General features: G+C 40.1%; 1 protein-coding gene across 1 annotated transcript in view; it reads left to right on the forward strand.

Moving 5' to 3' along the window:
* The window catches only part of LOC126284034 (protein son of sevenless), a 183,328-nt gene that overhangs the window by 147,909 nt on the left and 20,512 nt on the right, over window positions 1–14,907 (forward strand). Inside the window, exon 24 of the mRNA XM_049982594.1 lies at window positions 6,799–7,117. Within this exon, the coding sequence (XP_049838551.1) occupies window positions 6,799–7,117 (319 nt within the window). The remainder of the gene's footprint in view (window positions 1–6,798; window positions 7,118–14,907) is intronic.

Below are 14,907 nucleotides of genomic sequence, written 5' to 3' on the forward strand. Positions count from 1 at the left end.
AGTTATTCCTATATGGAAACCAAGTAAAGTTCATACCAGCTGTAGCTGACTGTCAGGAGGCTGGAAAACTGGGCTAATAAATGTGGTTTTTGTTTCTTATCAACAAGAACTATTTGTGTAAATTTTAATAGTGCACTTCAAAGTTTTAACTAATCAGAGCTTACAATGGGGGATAATATTTTGAATTTTTAAGGAATATGTGCACTTTCTGGTCTCCATATTCGACACACAATTAATGTAGCCACTGCACCTAACAGATTTACAAACAGAGCATAAAATAATTGAATCATGTGGAACGGTGTTAGAATGCCGACAGGTTCAGTCTCCTGCAGTTACAGAGAGCGTTTATCAGATTTCAGCTGGATTACAGCTGCATGATGTATCGATCGACATATGTCTCCTACTTCAAGATGTCAGATGTGGTCTTCGATCAGGGTATAAGGCCTGGAGACTCCAGGATCAGCCCAGTTCAGAGGCTGGTGAACCTCCACTCTGAATATGGTGGCATATTTTCATGGCAAAACCATCCCTGAAAAATAATAGCATTGCTCCACTTATTTTCATTGAGTGTGGTGAGACAGCCAAATTCCGAGTCAATTTTCAGGAATTAGCCACATGAGACTAAACCGTTTGGTTCACGTGCTGAGGACTGTTCCGTGGATCTTCATATATCGGACCTCAGGGTAAACAGCCAGGGATGGAATAAACTGCCTCCTTGGTGTCTTCAGAGGCTGATTTTTAAGCTTGACAGAGTGCAAAAAATTTACATTTTTAAAGTTTTGTTCTCTTCAGTTTTAAAAAGAATACCAAGATTGTATTATTTTGTATTTGAATGGATTTAAGTAGGGGAATGCACTCAGCTGTTTAGTAGTTCTTCCTGACAAGATTTTCAGTGTTTGATTTCTGGGATACTTAACAGAATATGATGTAGAGGTATATGGAGTCCTGAAGGCATTGTGGCAGGTATGAAGGAATCTGCTTATACTTGCTTAGTGCTCTACAGCAAATGTGTCCGGCAGAAAAAATAAATCAGACTGTCTGCAACATCGTACGACAGATCCAAAACCGAGGTGAGGAGGCAGTTATTTGCTATACCAGGACTTGTCACAATGATGGCACCAACAAAGCTGTCAAAGAAGCATGTAGATATGGTGTCATAATGTGGTGTGTCATATCCCAGCACACCATCATCTCGTTGTCGGACATAGTTGCGCACCATTGGGAAAATGGATGTTCGGAAGTGATAAACAACAAACTGCAGTCAATAAAATAGACCATGTGGGTGTAACAGACGTTGTGGCCTCCACACCAATAGAAGGCTGAGAATAGGACACTGTACATTGATGCTCAGCTTACTCCTCTTGCAGGAAGATCAGTTGACATGTGCAGCTTGTAATATACCTCTTTGTTTTAAATATAACTATACATATTGTAAAAATTGTGTGTGTGTGTGTTTTCCCCATCTCCTTATCTCCTTCTAAACCACTGGCCACCTACCTGTCGTAGTTCAGTAGATATGACATCATAAAGAGTGAGAGGTGTGAAAAACTGCCACATTCTGCATGAAGTTTATGTTTATTACTACTTTGCTGGTGAGTCTATTCACCTGCTGTCCACCCTCCACCTGAGAATTGCGTACGGACACCCAATAAGAATGCTGACAGTGTTGTTGAGCGCCCCAAATCCATCATCATAAAGAGCCACACTAAATATGAAGCATCTTGGTGAGGATTTTGTAGGAACTGAACTGCATAACTCTGATAATTATTAGGTAGTGTTCGTCAGAGCTACCTCTTTTTACTATGTACAGTATTATGAAAAAGATACAGTGCTGCTCATCATATAGAGGAGACATTAGGTCGCTGTCAGGCACAACAGAAATACTGCTGTGTGTTTAAGCTTTCAACCACACACGTGACCACTGTCTGTGGCTACTGAGGCCAGACTCTTAAACGAATAGCAGTGTTTCCGTTGTGCCTATCTGCAACTCAATATCTCCTCTAGATGGTGAGTAGGAACCAATCCTTTTCATAATGATGTCATAAGTCCATTCTGGACTTTCAATGGCTGGCTCTCTCTCTCTCTCTCTCTCTCTCTCTCTCTCTCTCTCTCTCTCTCTCTCTCTCTCTCTCTCGCACGCGCGCACACACACACACACACACACACACACACACACACACACACACACACACACACACACTCACTTTTGTAATCTCTTCAGGGATGTGGAATGAATCAAATTATACATTAACTGTCAGGACCAACTCCTGGTGGCTACTTATGTAATCTATATTAAAGGTATACTAGCAACAAATTTTGGCTATCAGTAATCTATACAAAGCAATAGTTAGTGGTAATTACATCTAGACTGCAGAGAAAAACAGCTACTTTGAAAAAATCCATTTATTTAACTCTAAACAGACTATGATTGGCTATCTATATACAAACAAAACAGGGTGTATCTAATACAAATATTACAACTACACAGAATTTTGCTCCTTGAACAAGTGTATTCCAATAAGTTGTAGAAGTAGCTACTGTGGTATTGTTTTTCTTATTTCTTAAATATTTGGGGATTTGCAATTTACTGCCTAATGTCTGCTGGCTAGCTATTGTAGCCTTTGCACCAGAATATAACTCCATATTCTGAACCCTTGATAGGACTGCATAGTCCAAATAGACGTTATTTCTATTTCTAGATTTGAACTCGGTATTACTGGATTTATATTAAATTCACATAATTATTATTAATCAGAGATTCCATTATTAGCATGAAAGTGTGAGAATACCTAGGTCTTCGAAAGGTCTTCTGCAAGATGTTTGGTGATTAAACTTAACACAGTATTGTTAATTTAGAATAAATACTTTCCACTTACACTGCAACGAATCAGAACAGAAGACTGTGCAATTGTACAGAATTGAGTGAAAGTATGCTAGCAAACTTGTCTGCAAGTAACCACAGTGGTAGAGATTTCTGAGTGCAAAGCAGGCAGGCTGGAGTTTTTGGTTTCACTTTTCCACTTGCTGGTGCTACCTCAGTTTATTATCCATCGGGATCCCAGAAACTTCACACCGTCTCATCATGTGTGTGCCCATTGATCACCACTTCTGGTACCTGTGAGTCGGTTTAGAATTGCGTGATAAGAGTTTTTGAAATATTGGGGCTAAGCTGCTGGCTGTGAAGTAGTTGTAAGCCTGTTCCATTAGTCTCCTGGCCATGTCTATTATGGATGTATTGAAGCCTTTCTTCAATGTGCTCGTGTTATCGACGAATGTAAAAGTCCTCCAAAATGTAGGGTAAGTCATTTATTTAGACCAACAATAGGAGCAGGCCTATTGCTGCAACTTGTGGCAGTATTGAAACTACTTACTATTTTCTTTCTGTGAATTCTTTCCAAAACATTAACTGAGTGAATTTTATAATTATGAAATTTTAATTTTTCGTTCTTAAATAAATCTGATTGGGGGGGATGCTTTCTAGCTGCCATTTTGCCATCACACTCAGATAAACAATTTGTTATAGAGCTCACATCAGTTTCATTAAAGACAGTTGGATTTAGGAACAAATTACCAATTGCTGTTTACTATGTTTTTTTCATACAAATGTTACTGTGGGGTCAAATCAGAGCTAGCTCCTGATTAGAACTATCCTGAATCAAATTTGGAATCACATACTGTTTCTTTCAACTTATTTCAATGAAGTATTGTTAGTACCCCATAATTGCTTGATTAAGTTTAAAACATTTAAAACACTGCATCCATACCCAGATGGTTAGCACCATTACCTTCAGTGTGGAAGGACCTCCTCAGATTTGTCCTGAGGTAGGGAGGTCTGTTACGGGGTCAACTCAACTCTCAAGACGCCAAAAGCAGTGGCATCATTAGGATTCATCTACTGGCAACACACTAATCACATGTTCCAAGTCATAGATTGCTCCTAGTAGTGCCTTTAGGCAACAGTCAACCAGTGAGTGGCATTTACATTTACATTTAAATTTCCTTTTAGGGCCTATCACCTGTCCAAATCATATCTTTCAAAGTCTGTCACTAATACACAAAACTCAAATAGGCGTTCAATGCAGAAGTCACTCACTTACAAGGCACCTGGCATCGTTTGACATTTTGTGTGTGCCCGCTTCCCCTTTCCTCATATGACTCCTACAGTAATGTGATATTAAAGTGCTTATGTCGAAGTGCATCTGTTAAGTTTCATGGCTTCCAGATGACATGTGCAGCATATTTGTAGAAATATCTTTTAAAGAGTTTTCAATGTCCCATATTGATATGCTAAGGTTATTGAACAGGCTTCCTGTGTCTTGACGGGAAAATTCAAAATGTATTATGACTGTTGACCTGTATCGTTTCAGAGATACCATATTTTGTTTCTCCATTTATTATTGCGGTATCTTTATTTATTTGGCATCTCTGTCTTTTGGAAACTGGACACACAGTTCTGGTTACACTAAATGCCTCTGGAAATTAATCATGCAAGTATCCTCTTATGAGAAACATTAAGGCAGAATACAGTGTATGTGGTGTGACTTGAGAGTGGCAACCAAAGAGATAGACTGTCGAAAAGTGCAACACCACGACCACAGCAAAGCAAATTGAAAGAGCCTCCACTGTGTTTTTGGAAATCAAAGTGGCATGACGTGGTACATGACAGCGATTAAGGAAATTACAAAATTGCAACTGTTAGTGTTTATTAACAATATAAAAACTTTGTTGTGCAGAGCAGGGAGACACCACCCCACAAAGCAGGTATACTGCGATCTAAGCCAGGCAGGCACCTGAATAAGCAATAAAGTCTTTGGCTATTGTTTTAATAATCTTATAATCAATCAATGTGCTACCTTGTCTTTCTCTTGAATTGGATTGCTCTGCTTGCATATAGTTACGTATAGAGCCAAATTGTGCAAAGTTATTTAGCAGATGCACCCTTAAATTTTTTGTGTTTTATTTGTGATAGATGCACAAATTGCACCAAAACACACGGATACTTGCCCATTATTTAATAGGAGATTTCCCCATTATCTCGTATATGTTTTCTAAATTTACATTGCAGTTTTAGTGTTTATGACCAAAAGTGTGTAAATAAGGGGCAAATGTAAGCATTATGCTATGCTGCAGGTCAGTTTCACCACAACCAAGATTTTGGCAGTGTTCGGGGGGGTCGGGATGCAGTATCACTCATTAGCCCCATGACTAACCTTCTACATTTTGATTTCTAAGACTCAGGATCAGATAAATTATGCATGTTATATCTTATTTACTCTTTATCGGAAGTTATAATTTTGTTATTAGAAGGAAAGTTGCTACTCACCATATAGCGGAGATGCTGAGTCACAGATACGCACAACAATAAGGCTGTCACAATTAAAGCTTCAGGCAGTAAGACCTTCGTCAACATTAGACACACATACGCACACACAAATACTCACACAAACAACTGCAGTCTCTGACAACTGAAATCACATTGTTGCCTGAGACTGCAGTCTCTCTCTCTCTCTCTCTCTCTCTCTCTCTCTCTCTGTGTGTGTGTGTGTGTGTGTGTGTGTGTGTGTGTGTGTGTGTGTGTGTATTTTGTTGACAAAAGCCTCAATGGCTGATGGCTGAAAGCTTTAATTGGGAGAGTCTTTTGGTTTGTGCCTAGCTGCAACTCATCATCTTCACTGTATGATGAGTAGCAACTTTTCTTCTCATAATACTGTTAAACTCCATCCTGGATTTTCCAATGTTGAAAGTTGTAATTTAAAATATGTAAATATCTGTTATAGGTCTAAACTTAGGAAAATGACTATCCATGTATAAAATGATATCAAGATTGATTCACAAAGTAATTAGTGCTTTACACTTCACATATGATGAGCTTCTATTATAATTTGAAGCTATAATGTAAAACAAATAACTATCTGTTCACAGAGAATTACAGACCTTTCTGCCTATAATCCATGCATTCTAATGTGAAAGCATACTCCATTTAGTTTCCAAAAAGCAACAAAAACTGTTATTGCAATAATGTTTATTGAATCCATCAAAAACTGAATCGTACAAAAAAGACATAATTAACAATATCTTCCAACCAGCAACTATGTTTTCCTCCACAAAAATGCTTACAGTCTTATTATGTCTTGATATTTTGGAAATGTTATGAAGTATGATGTGTGATCACTCCATTCTGTTGAACAACTCATGACGACTGCACTTACGCGTTAGACGGAATAGATAATGTGAGGCCTATCAGTATGATGTGTTTATAACTGGGAGAGATCTTACCCCATCATATGAGGAGATTGGAAATGTACTAAAATTTTTGCCTTCCATTGGTAGTCAAACTGTTAATGTATGTATGTTTTTGCAGCCAGAGTAAGTAAATCAGTTCTCCTCTATAGAATTTACCAACTTGACAGAGATCCAGACGTTGTACACTGTCACTCGATTTTGTCTGCAAAAGCAATTTTCAGATCACTACAGATCACTTTGAACAGTTCCCAAAATCAGCTGATAGTGATGTGTAGACTTCATTCTAATTAGTAAATGTTATAAATAAATGATAACTTCCAAAAGTAACTTTGTACATGCTGAGGATCCGAGTTGGAAAAAATTATTAAATACACCTAATGTAAGTCTTTTTTGAGTTAATATTGAATTTGTTAATTGCAAACCTTTCAATTCTAGTTATTTATAATTCTTTTCATTTGTACTTCACTACATACAAAATGTTGTGGAAAATGTAATTATTTAAGCTTCAGAACCACTTAATGCAACACGTGTATAGAACAAACATCATTCTGGCAGATCCGGCAAGCTCCAGATGCACCACAGCTACCTCCTCGTGATCCCTCACCTCCGCCGCCTCTGCCTCCACGTCTCGGTCTGGTGTCTTCTGCGAGCCTCCTGTCGGTGTCGTCTGCAGGAGCATCAGGCACTGTGCCACGTGTGCAGCCAGTTGGCAGTTCTGCCATACTTGTAAGACGTAACTCTGCCATGGAGATAACTCATCCTCCCGGCTCTCCTGCATCCTCTGTAGCACCAGCACCACCGCCGTCACGTCGCCATATGTCTGTGACGGGAAATGGGCCTGTACATTCGTCCACACACAACCTTTCTTCCTCCGGTAAGCTTTGTACTGTATGTTCAAAGGTTTTATTCTGTCTTTGTATTTAGCTGATAAATAAATAGTACGTGATATAGTTTCTGTGGTTGCCTGTATTGTGAATTAATTAAACTTCGAACCTGCTATCGTATCCAAATAACTGTGCTTCTGTTCTCCCTTGTGCACTTCTTATCCTTTGCAGTGTCTTCGGTGCTAGAAGCTGAAAGAGAACTGGAGTTCTTGTCAGATCTATGTATTGGCCAAGAAAATTACTTCTTTCAATTATCAATCTATTAAAACTACTTTATACATCAACAGATAAATCCCATCAGATATGTATATTACAATTGTGTTAAAATTGCTTGAATTACACGTCTTGTCTCATTAAACTGCACAACGTAATACATTTTGACAAATCAAAACATTGGATAAATGAAGAATGTCCTTATGACAGTTTTAAAACTTCATTTTTTGAAAATATTAGTATCAGGCAGATAAAAATCTACTCGCTGATCGGCGGCAGGACAACGCACAAAGAAAAGCCTGTGGCTGCTTCTGGCAGAAGGGATGAAGAGGAATGAAGTATCAAATGACTCATATTTTTGAAACGTTATGTTTTTATTCTTCTTTGACATCAGTATTATTATCGTAAGTGCCATTCTTCCATGGCTGCAACACACGTCCAAGCCATGCTGTCTAAGAACAAATGGACCACAGCAGATGGAGATGATTAGCTTGTCGTCCCCTCTGCCAGATGTGATGTGCCCATGTACTCTTTATTACCTGCACATATATTTCATTTCTCTGATATATTGTCCAAACTTAAATATTAATAAAAATGTTATAAAATATTGTGATCATCGTAAATCATTTAGGAGGACAGAGCGTAGCTCATCATTTTCCCCCAAAATTGTGTGTTGCCCCACTGAGATGAAAGATGTCACGAAAATTACTTTCTTTAAGTAACTACGAGGGTCAGTCAAAAAGTAATGCCTCCTTTTTTTTTCTACGTTTAATTGTCAGGAAATTTAAATGCAATTACATAGGTTGAAAACCACAACATTGAGGATCATTTTGTCATTTTTCAATGTAATCTCCGCCCATCTCTACAGTTTTGGTCCATCTTTGAACAAGGGCATGTATCCCAGGACGGTAAAAATCACAGCTCTGCTTCCTAAGCCATTGACGCCACTCCATTGACTGCCTCTTTGATTTGGGTTCAAAAAAATGCACCCATGTTTCGTCCCCGGTCACAATTTTTTTCAGAAACTCATCTCCCTCCAAACGGAAGCGCTGCAAGTGTTGGGAGGCTATTGTTTTCCTTGCCTCTTTATTCTGATCAGTTAACATTCTTGGAACCCACCGTGCACAAACTTTTGAGTACCCCAATTGTTTAATAATCGTGATCACACTGCCTTTACTAAGAGAAATAATGCGACACACTTCATCTGCAGTCACCCGACGGTCACCACGAATGATGTCATCAACTTGCTGAATGTTGTGTGGAGTCACTGCACTCACCGGCCTGCCGCTCCGCTTTTCGTCAGTCAACGGTGTTTGCCCTTCAGCTTCCTTACGACGACGAACCCATCGTCTAACAGTGCTGACATCCACTGTCACAACACCATACACCTTCTTCAGTCTTTCATGAATGCGTATGGGCGTTTCACCTTCTGCATTCAAGAATTCAATCACACAACGCTGTCTCAAACGAACATCGATGTCGGCCATCTTACAAACTTCTGCTGTGCTGCCACCTGTTGACACAGAAAGTTACTACTGCAGTGGATTGCAGAAGAAGGTTTGAGGAATAGCGCCAAATTCAAATTTTTCACTTAACTTAATTTTTTTAAGTAGAAAAAAAATGGGAGGCATTACTTTTTGACCGACCCTCGTAGTAGCAACTTCTATTTCTTTTCATGTAGTTAGCATAACAAATAAATCTTAGAACTATGGCTTTTCTGATAATTCTAACATATTTTCAACAAAACAAAAATTTATAATAATATCTTTAAAAACTAGACAGTAGCTGTTCTTTTTGTTAGTAATTTCGGCTAATCCCTGTACGTATCTCTAGTTTTGTTATTGGCACTGCAGAAAGCACGTATGTTGCTAACCTCATTTTACAGGTTTAAACATTATTATTTCTTCGTCACACAATTGTTAACCTCATTTTCATAACCTGCCAGTACATAACCAGTCCTTTAAATACATTTACACGCCTTTTTTTCGAAATTTTCCTGAATTTCCCCACCCTTTAACATGTTTTGGAGACAACACAACTAGCTAACCTTTGCACCCATTGTTGTTCACCAACCTAAGTTCAGCACAGGATCAACATAGCTCATCTCAAACCAATACTTTTCGACTTTTTTCACACCTTTCTCTCTCCCTGTATATATATCTATTTATTTTCACTTTAACCTCATGTTACCCTTTCCACCTTCTAAAACCATGTCAAACTCACAACATCCCTACAACGACCCCATTAAATTTTATTTACATTCCCTCCGCAAACATGCCTTCACCCTAGCCAGATTACGCTCCCATATTTTATTTACTCAGGGCTTGTCTGACATTTGGCATTACCCCCAAAGGCCTCACACTTAAAGTTCCCATCTCTGGCTGCAATCCTTCTTTCCATCAGTCCTTATACCAGTTCCAAACTGCACAATCCATAGCCCTCACCTGCCTAATCCTTCACTTATACATCGACTCGGCCAGTGAACACACCCGTCAACTCCTATCCCAAATCAAAGTCCTCAATCTTTCCTCTCCACACCGGCTGTTCATAGCATCCTCCTACAGGCCAACTGCAAATTAGAACAACATGCCAGCCTCCACCTCAAAAAATTATCCAGGCTCCTTGTTTCCCACCTCTGGAAAGGCAACTCACTCACCCTTCACAACCTCTCCAACAAACCTCAACCGCCTGTCATTGCACACAGACCCAGTCTCTCCCATCTACTCAATCTCCCACTTCCAACTCCACTCCCCCCAACACCTCAAAATTCTAGTCAACACAATCTGGAACCACAACACCCCAGTTCAGTAGTTAACCTTTCCTCCAAACCTCTCTCCCAATCCGAAACCTCTGTCCTATCCAAAGGCCTCACCTTCAGCCCCACTCCTAGATTCAACCAAACTGCCCTTGTCAAAAATTTACTGTCCTACACTTGTAGTCTCTGCTGGAAATAACACTTTGCCACGAAGAAAAATAATCCTGATCCCACTCCTAATGATCCAACTCCCCAAGACACTATCCAAATTGAACCCTGCCTGGAACAGTTCCGTCCTCCATCACAGCGGGACCCACCTCCTCTTCCTCAAAATCACCCTCTCTAAACCTTCCAGGAATTTCTCACTTCCAACCTTGCCTCTCAATCTTTCTTGAAAAACCTTAATCCTACTCCCAACATCACCACAGCCGAAGCCCAGGCTATCCGTGATCTGAAAGCTGACTGATCCATCATCATTCTTCCGGCTGACAAGGGTTCCACGACCGCGGTACTTGATCGTCGGGAGTATGTGGCTGAGGGACTGCGTCAGCTTTCAGACAACTCTACATACAAAGTTTGCCAAGGTAATCCCATTCCTGATGTCCAGGCAGAGCTTCTAGGAATCCTCAGAACCTTAGGCCCCCTACAAAACCTTTCACCTGACTCCATCAAACTCCTGACCCCACCGACACCTCGCACTCCTACCTTCTACCTACTTCATAAAATTCACAAACCCAAACATCCTGGCCGCCCCATTGTAGCTGGTTACCAAGCCCCCACAGAACATATCTCTGCCTACATAGATCAACACCTTCAACCCATTACATGCAGTCTCCTATCCTTCATCAAAGACACCAACCACTTTCTCGAACGCCTGGAATCCTTACCCAGTCTGATACCCCCGGAAACCATCCTTGTAACCATTGATGCCACACAAATATCCCGCACGTCCAGGGCCTCGCTGCAATGGAGCACTTCCTTACACGCCGATCACCCTACCTAAAACGTCTTTCCTCATCACCTTAGCCAGCTTCATCCTGACCCACAACTTCTTCACTTTTGAAGGCCAGACATACCAACAATTAAAGGGAACACCCATGGGTACCAGAATGGCCCCCTCATATGCCAACCTATTTATGGGTCGCTTAGAGGAAGCCTTCTTGGTTACCCAAGCCTGCCAACCCAAAGTTTGGTACAGATTTATTGATGACATCTTCATGATCTAGACTCAAAGTGAACAACTACTCCAGAATTTCCTCTCCAACCTCAACTCCTTTGGTTCCATCAGATTCACCTGGTCCTACTCCAAATCCCATGCCACTTCCCTTGACGTTGACCTCCATTTGTCCAATGGCCAGCTTCACACATCCGTCCACATCAAACCCACCAACAAGCAATAGTACCTCCATTATGACAGCTGCCACCCATTCCATATCAAACGGTCCCTTTCCTACAGCCTAGGCCTTCGTGGCAACTAATTTGCTCCAGTCCTGAATCCCTGGACCATTACACCAACAACCTTAAAACAGCTTTCGCATCCCGCAACTACCCTCCCGACCTGGTACAGAAGCAAATAACCAGAGCCACTTCCTCATCCCCTCAAACCCAGAACCTCTCACAGAAGAACCCCAAAAGTGCCCCACTTGTGACAGGATACTTCCCGGGACTGGATCAGACTCTGAATGTGGCTGTACAGCAGGGATACGACTTCCTAAAATCCTGCCCCGAAATGAGATCCATCCTTCATGAAATCCTCCCCACTCCCCAAAGCACCTTCCCTACCCTCTGGCTCCTATCCTTGCAACCGCTCCCGGTGTAAAACCTGTCCTATGCACCCTCCCACCACCACCACCACCACCTACTCCAGTCCTGTAACCCGGAAGGTGTACATGATCAGAGGCAGAGCCATGTGTGAAAGCACCCACGTGATTTACCAACTGACCTGCCTACACTGTGACGCTTTCTATGTGGGAATGAGCAGCAACAAACTGTCCATTTGCATGAATGGACACAGGCAGACAGTGTTTGTTGGTAATGAGGATCACTCTGTGGCTAAACATGCCTTGGCGCATGGCCAGCATATCTTGGCACAGTGTTGCACCGTCCGGGTTATCTGGATACTTCCCACCAACACCAACCTATCCGAACTCTGGAGATGGGAACTTGCCCTTCAATATATCCTCTCTTCTCGTTATCCACCAGGCCTCAATATCCGCTAATTTCAAGTTGCCGCTACTCATACCTCACCCGTCATTCAACATCATCTTTGTCTCTACACTTCCACCTCGACTGACATCTCTGCCCAAACTCTTTGCCTTTAAATATGTCTGCTTGTGTCTGTGTATGTGTGTGTGTGTGTGTGTGTGTGTGTGTGTCCTAAGGTAAGTCTTTCCGCTCCCGGGATTGGAATGACTCCTTACCCTCTCCCTTAAAACCCACATCCTTTCATCTTTCCTTTTCCTTCCCTCTTTCCTGACAAAGCAGCCGCCAGTTGCGAAAGCTCGAAGTTTTGTGTGTGTGTGTGTGTGTGTGTGTGTGTGTGTGCGTGTGTGTTTTTTATTGTGCCTGTCTACCGGCGCTTTCCCACTTGGTAAGTCTTGGAATCTTTGTTTTTAATATAACCTCATTTTAACCTCTACTAATTTGCTGTATTTTTCCTTGGTGATCCTGTTACAAGTTTAACTTATTATATTTTATTTATACGACACTTACTATTGATTCTGTGGAAAATCACCACATTACTTTAGTGCCTGTGGTAAGATGAAATGTTTGCTTCCATGTATTTAAACATTTTGACTTAGTTACCTTATTGTTGCATCAGTACCATGTCAGTGCACTAGTGTGCGCTTCATTTTGATTTCTCTCCTGATATTAAATTTCTATGTTGCCTCTTCATGTTTAATGATGTATTCACCCATTTATGTATCTTCCAAATAAACATTGCCTCTTCATTTTTCGGGAGCTATGTATTGCAAGGTAATTGCAACCCCATATTGTCAATAACAAGCTCTGACATCTGCTACTTTTGCAATTGTGTGTATGGCCGTGTCGCTCTTAGTAATCCACACAATTGAGGTAAGTCTCCCCATACTTTACTAGTTTGAAGAACTCATCATAATGGGAAACAGAATACAGTACCACTTTTACTTCTGTAAGAACTGTTTAGACACATTCTCGTGCAGTCTTTACAGTGGTATTTTTTCTCTAAAATCTATGCTCCTAACACGGTATACGTCTTGCCTTGTGTGGGTTCATCTCACCTACATATAGGTACTCCCTTCCCTGGGTCCACCTAACTTTTTCCTCCAACATACAATTTGTATGAGGCACATGACACCACATTCTTGTGCATAGGTGGTTGTGCGATTTAACATTATTTGACTCTTCTGTTGTAATGCTCTCATTGTACTCCTTGGCAATTTGGAACAGTTTGGCTGGGTGTTGGCACTTCATAACTAAATTTAGGAGATGGGTGCAATTCCTTTCCTTTTTCGTGGTTAATGTGACATTGCTAACATGAAGCACATTGCAATATAGATTCTGTTAACTTTCATTTTTATGTTTGACACAGAAATTGATATGACTTTTCTCATTCCTGTTAAAACAGGTTTGTATATCAATATGTGAAATGAAATTAAGAAGTATTTCTGTGATAGAAACTATTGAATATGGATAGGAGGATGGATTCACTTAGGAGTCGGGAGATGTAGGTGTTCTACATACCCTACAGAACAGACGTGTCTAGGTTCACCCATACCGGCCCCGAAAAGTGTAATTGAACACTCCCATATTGTGAGTGTAAGGAGCTTGAATAATAACAAGCTTAAAAAAATAAATTTTTTGTAATAGTTTACAAGGTGTATCATAATTAATGGCATAAACACTTACAGTTGAAAGTACACGGTACTATAAGAAAAAAGTCTCAGTAAACATAGTCGAAAATGCGTACCATAAGAGCTACAAGCAATTTTTCATCTTCGATACTGTGAAACATATCTCTTCTACTGCAAGTTCTTTGTTTTCCATATTTCGGGAACTTGTAGTATGGACCAAAACAAGAAAAAAAAGTCCAGTAATCATGTGCTCTAAACTGCATTCCTTAAGAGCTACTTTTCTACTTTAAAATACAACTCTTCTAATGATCAAGTGCTTGTTACTTTTAAGGTATGTATTTTAGAGCACATTTTTTTTTTTTTTTTTTTTGTATTTTGGTCCATGCTACCACTTCCCAAAATATAGAAAGCAAAGAACTTGCAGTAGAAGAGATTTGTTTCACAGTATCGAAGATGGAAAAAGTGCACATAGCTCGTAAGGCATGCTATTTTTGCCCCTATGTTTACTGAGGCTTTTATGCTTCTAGTATCCCATTTACACCATTAATAATGATAAACACTGTATATGGTTTAGTTCTGTGCTTACCAATATGAAGAGTCTCACACAAACAGCTTCCGAAAGGCAATAATGGAGACAGACAGACTGACTGACTCTCTCACTGACTGTCCCTTACATAGACCACTACACCCTTACTGACTCTGCCCATGCCCTTCACAGCTCATGCATCACTTCCTTTTATATAAAACAAAATAATTGAAGACATAGTTAAATGTAAGACTTATAAACCAACAATTAAGTCATTAAATGATTTCAGTTTCTTTCACCAAAAAATGGGCCACATATTGCCCTACATGTTTTGATCTACAATTTGGAAGAGTTCGCTTAATTTCATACAAAATTTCTATAAATTTTATAGTACAACAATTTAAATTACATTTTAGTTAATTATGAACAAATTACTTTGAATAAGATATTGTT

The sequence above is a fragment of the Schistocerca gregaria genome, chromosome 8, assembly GCF_023897955.1.
Source record: "Schistocerca gregaria isolate iqSchGreg1 chromosome 8, iqSchGreg1.2, whole genome shotgun sequence".
Classification (NCBI taxonomy): domain Eukaryota; kingdom Metazoa; phylum Arthropoda; class Insecta; order Orthoptera; family Acrididae; genus Schistocerca; species Schistocerca gregaria.